This window comes from Otolemur garnettii, unplaced genomic scaffold (genome assembly GCF_000181295.1).
Source record: "Otolemur garnettii isolate 467f Iridium unplaced genomic scaffold, OtoGar3 scaffold00004, whole genome shotgun sequence".
In the NCBI taxonomy this organism is placed as follows: Eukaryota; Metazoa; Chordata; class Mammalia; order Primates; family Galagidae; genus Otolemur; species Otolemur garnettii.
This window is the reverse complement of record NW_003852399.1, coordinates 26,546,634-26,552,041: the sequence shown is the minus strand read 5'-3', so window position 1 is coordinate 26,552,041 and position 5,408 is coordinate 26,546,634. Positions and strand designations below refer to the sequence as shown.

General features: G+C 36.7%; 1 protein-coding gene across 1 annotated transcript in view; it reads right to left on the bottom strand.

Moving 5' to 3' along the window:
* Window positions 1–1,067: 1,067 nt before the first annotated feature.
* FBXO43 (F-box protein 43) overlaps window positions 1,068–5,408 on the bottom strand; it is a 15,796-nt gene continuing 11,455 nt past the window's right edge. The window contains 2 exon segments of the mRNA XM_023518012.1: window positions 1,068–1,316; window positions 1,422–1,625. Coding sequence (XP_023373780.1) covers window positions 1,068–1,316; window positions 1,422–1,625 — 453 coding nt within the window.

The following is a 5,408-nucleotide window of genomic DNA, read 5'->3' as shown; positions in this document are numbered from 1 at the left end:
CAACAAAAAAATAGCCGGGCATTGTGGTGGGCGCCTGTAGTCCCAGCTACTTAGGAGGCTGAGGCAAGAGAATCACTTAAGCCCAAGAGTTTGAGGTTGCTGTGAGCTGTGTCACCACAGCACTCTACCCAGGGTGACGGCTTGAGACTGTCGCAAAAAAAAAAAAAAAAGAGGGACTGACCTAACAAATGCAAAGTGTAACCTAATTCTTTGTACCCTCAGTGAATCTCAAGCAACAGAAAAAAAGTTATCTTTTCCAACCAGCCCAAATTTGTCAAAATATTAATACCCCAGGCTATGTTAAGTAAATGAATCTGTGACTATAGTTCCAGAATTTTTGAAAGTACTTATTTGAAATGTATGATTTACAAACATTTATTAACTAAGTCTACCATTATAAATAAACACATATTTCTCAGTATTTACTTTTTATGTAATTCTAGTTATCAAAATTAATTTTTTTTTTTTTTGCCTTTTTGTTTTTGGCCGGGGCTGGGTTTGAACCCACCATCTCCAGCATATGGGGCTGGCGCCTTACTCCTTTGAGCCACAAGTGCCGCCCTAAAATTAAGTAAATTTTTACTTAATAACAAATCTACCCAAAGATGCCAAATAAAAGAAAATTACAGAGTAAATTCAACAGAACTTCTGAAAACATTTTATTTTTTCCAAATCATCTGTGTCAAGTTCAAAACTTTTAATATTATCTAGAAAACTATTTTTAAAAAATGATTTAAGGACATTTCACCACATAGTGATGAAATGCACAAATTTAAAATGTTACACAAAACAATAAAATACATATATATGACAACATTTAAAATTCTTTATTTAAAACACCAAGTTATTAAAATGGGTAAAAATGACATAGTAAAATAAAATTTTTTAAAAAGCCATCACTTCGAAGAAAACATACCAATGACATGAATTCTAATATATACAAAATAGAAAATAAACCATCATCTGTAATTAATGGGAAGATTTGTATCCATTCAGAATATTCATAATTTTATGTCAGACAAATAAAACACTGCACAGGGGGAGTGTGTCTTTTATATTTAGTCTCTTTAGAGGCGTTTTAAATTCCGCTTACTCTGGGCACTTCCTGGGAGAGCATCTTTTCTATTCCTTGGCTTTGCTGCTCCTCTACTACATTCTTCAGACCCATGATAAGCACACAAACATAACACACAAAAGTCAAAACCACAGGCTGTGCGGCTACACAGTCCCCTTTTCTTATACGGCTGGTACTTAGCAGGGGATTGGCACCTTGGGCAAGGTTTTATTGCTTCGTCAATAAAAAGTGTTTTGGCGACCTGCAGTGAAAGCATATACACTAAATCTTATGGCTTCATACAGAGAAGCACTTTATTTCAAACTCTGCAAGCATTTATTTCTAATAACTTACCATAAATACTCACCTTCACATACTCTTCCTGTTTACTACTTAAGGGAGTGACAGAAGAGCTTGCTAGAGGTGTCAAAACTTCTCCCCAGGGAGATAACGTTGACACTTGCTCTTTCTGAGAACTGGATGGCCTAGCCTGTGCTTGTACAGATCTTAAAGCTGAGCGATTTAAAAGATGGAGCCGAGTGGCAGCATCCTCGACATTTAATACAGTCCCCTGTGGTAAAAGAGAAAGGCGTCAATAGCTTTCCCATGCACATGGATTATACCCTTGGAAGCGATTTTATATTGTTTATTTTCTCCCTAGACGTTCCTTCTTAGGAAAAAAAAAATACATATATTTTTTCTCATCTAACATTTAAAAGTCAAATAGGTCTAAAAAAGAAAAAGTGAAAAAAAATAAATTCTAGCTCTAAGTTTATACGATTGGGTTATTTTTCATTTTATTGTAAGCACACTTTTCCTGAAAAGGCCAGATAATATGTATCTATTTCAGACTTCACAGGCCACATAGTTGCAGGAACTCAACTTGGTGGTTGTGCAGAAGCATTTTAAATTCCTGTAGACAAGAAGCAAGCAAAAGAGTGGGGCTGTTTTCCATTGAAGTTCATGTTAAAAACAACAGTAGTGGACAAGTCTTGGCCCACAGACCATAGTTTGCAACTCTGATGTTAAGCCAAGTTCGAAGAAGAGGTAAATCTTTTGAAAATTTGCTGTGGGATTTGTGAGATTCTTTGACAATTTCTTACCTTAGCCACAGGTCACCAGAACAATGGGACTGGTTAGACCATGAATCCAATTACATTGGCTGGTTTTTTGCAAATAGATGGTGCTGATTCATTTTTACAATTAAATTATAAATACCTTTGATATTGTAAAAGAAGAAAAAAAATCTTTCTCATCTGAACTGCATTGCCATATTCCTCAGTGAAGAAATATGTTAATTAGCTTGATAGTGATAATCGTTTCACAATATATACATACATTAAATCATCATGCTGTATACCTTAAATACATATAATTTTTGTCAATTAGACCTTAATAAAGTGGGAAAACATGAAAATAATTAAAAGTTTTAAAAAACATTCAATGAGTAATCTTTGTCGTCTATTCTACTAATGTTGGTAATGGGGAAAAATAGTATGTTTTTAAAAAACAGTTTGAACCAATTGTCAAAATAAAATTTACTATGGTCTGTAATCTCGGCTACTAAGAAGGATGAGGGAAGAGGATTACTTGCGACTAAGAGTTCAAGACCAGCCTGAGCAACATAACAAGACCCCATCTCTAAAACAATGGGGAAAAAAATCAGCTGGGTGTGGCAGTGTGCACCTGTAATCCTAAGGGCTGGGAGCCTCTGGTGGAAGGACGCTTGAGCGCAGAAGTTCAAGGCTGGAGTGAGCTATGATCACACCACAGCATTCTAGTTTGGGCAACAGAGTGAGACATCTCTTAAAAAACACTACAGGCAAATTTCCTTATATGTCTGATTTAATTGTGTTTCCTCCCTGATAGTCTCCCTTTGCCACAGTTGGCTTCTAACTGTGGAAAGAACTAAAACATGAGAAATTATAATAGGATTAGTATAGGAGATGATGTGAGCTGGTCTTGAAAAAATCACATAATTCATAGTTTTAAAACATACACATAGGCTCAGCGCCTGTGGCTCAGCGGCTAGGGCACCAGTCACATACACCGGAACTGGTGGGTTCGAATCCAGACCCGGCCTGCTAAACAACAATGAAAAAAAAAAAAAAAAAATAGCTGGGTGTTGTGGTGGGCGCCTATAGTCCCAGCTACGTGGGAGGCTGAGGCAAGAGAATCTCTTAAGCCAAGACCTTGAGACTCTAACTCAAAAAAATAAATAAACATACATGTAAGTGTAATGAATAAATGTTGGCCTTCAGAAATTAAAAGGAATACTAATTAAACATGTTAAGTTTACTCAAAGACTTAATACATCTCTTTATAGTACATTTATATGTATGATTTCCAGCCTAGGTCACAGCACATGTCCCAAGAAACACTAAAAGGAGAATACCCACTGGCTTTCAATGCAGTTGGTAAACAACGATTTTGCATGCACCAAAAAACTGAAGAAAGACAGGATGTTGAAGCACATTTCAGTCATAGAAGAAACATCCATTCACTTAACAGGTATTTATAGAACCCCTAATAGATGACAAATGAATAAAATAGTCTGATCTCTATCCTCGCAAAGCTTCAAACATGTACTACTATTTCTGAATAAGAGGCAAAGCAGTCAACAAAAAACACACATTCATAAGTGCCAACAATTTTCAGAACATATTTTTATCATCACATTATCAAAAAATATTTAAATGTGAAGGTGGAGTCTTCTGATGGTTGTTCATTTCCACAAATATGAGAGAACAATTACAAAGAAATGAAGAAACCCAGTGGAAAAGGTGTGATATTTCAATTCTAATGCTCATTCTCACTGTTCCAAAGAAAACAGATAAAACTGAGATGCTATTAGGAATAGCTATCTGTGCCTTCTAATTTTCACTCAGGAATCTTTTAGTGACAAGTGAGAGGAAAACCATCAAACAACTTCCTCTTATAATGTTTTTGTTTTGATATAATCCATTGAGATACCTCAGGGAGAAAGCAACCAGTCTGCATTAGAATAGGTGGGCGGCAAAGGGCCCCAGAAAGGAGGTCTCTGGGGAACAGAAGGGACAGGAAGATACCTGATTTGTTTGGACTCACACAGAGAAGACTTTCAGTTCTGGTGGATAATGGGAGATGAATCAGGGATCTGTATAGAAAAATACTATGAAAAAAAAAAACTAGACAATTATTAACTCAAAAAAATGTTATATAGAAAGAAAGTATAATGTACAACATCTTACAGCTATGAAAAAATCCTAAGAATCTCAACACAGTCTTATTCATGTCAGCACCTATTTTTGATTCACTATCAAACAGTGGCATAACTGTAGTCATAAGATAAGATGAAGAAATTCAGAGAGAAAGGGGGTTAGACAGGTAGTGGTACTAGTGTATAGAAAGAAAAAATATGACAGTAAAAGCCTTTTCTCTAGAAATATGGAGGCACATATTAGAAGAAACAACCATAACATTGAAAGTGATTGCCTTAATGGGGCAAAAATTGAGAACATAGGCTCAGTGCCCATAGCACAGTGTTCACGGCACCAGTCACATACATGGAGAGGCTGGCGGGTTTGAACCTGGCCCAGACCAGCTAAACAACAATAACAACTGCAACAAAAAATAGGCAAGCTTTGTGGCGAGCGCCTGTAGTCCCAGCTACTTGGGAGGCTGAGGCAAGAGAATCACTTAGCTCATGAGTTAGAGGTTGCTGTGAGCTGTGACGTCACAGTACTCTAATGAGACCAACATAGTGAGACTCTGTCTCAAAATAAAAAAAAAAAAGAATTGAGAACATGAAAGGATAGGACAAGAGAATGATATGCTTTGCTAATAAGCACAATACTCCAATTTGACTTTTTAAACCATATATTTGTATTATTTTTTTAAAGCCTTCAAAAGCAAAACAAAGAAAGAGTTTAAGAAAGGAAACCAGTCCTTTCTTAAGGAAGTTGAGAAACCAAGGTTTTTTTAAAAAGTGATGCCTATAATATGAGGAAAGAATAGTTTATCTGAAATTACCTGAAGGGTTGCTGACACAGCCACATTGCTTCCCAAGAGGAGCTAAGGAATATATGGAGCCAAACATTTAAATAATAATGATATGTGCTTTAAAAAACTATTTTTTAAATCTGTCCCTAGAATGTAAGCCAGCATTCTAAAATTGTATGTTAAGAAGAGATTTAGTGGCTTGGCGCCTGTGGCTCAAGTGGCTAAGGGGCCAGCCACATATACCCAAGGTGGCAGGTTCAAATCCAGTCTGGGCCCACCAAACAATGATGGCTGCAACCAAAAAATAGCCAGGCATTGTGGCGGGCGCCTGTGGTCCCAGCTACTTGGGAGGCAAAGGCAGGAGACTCGCTTG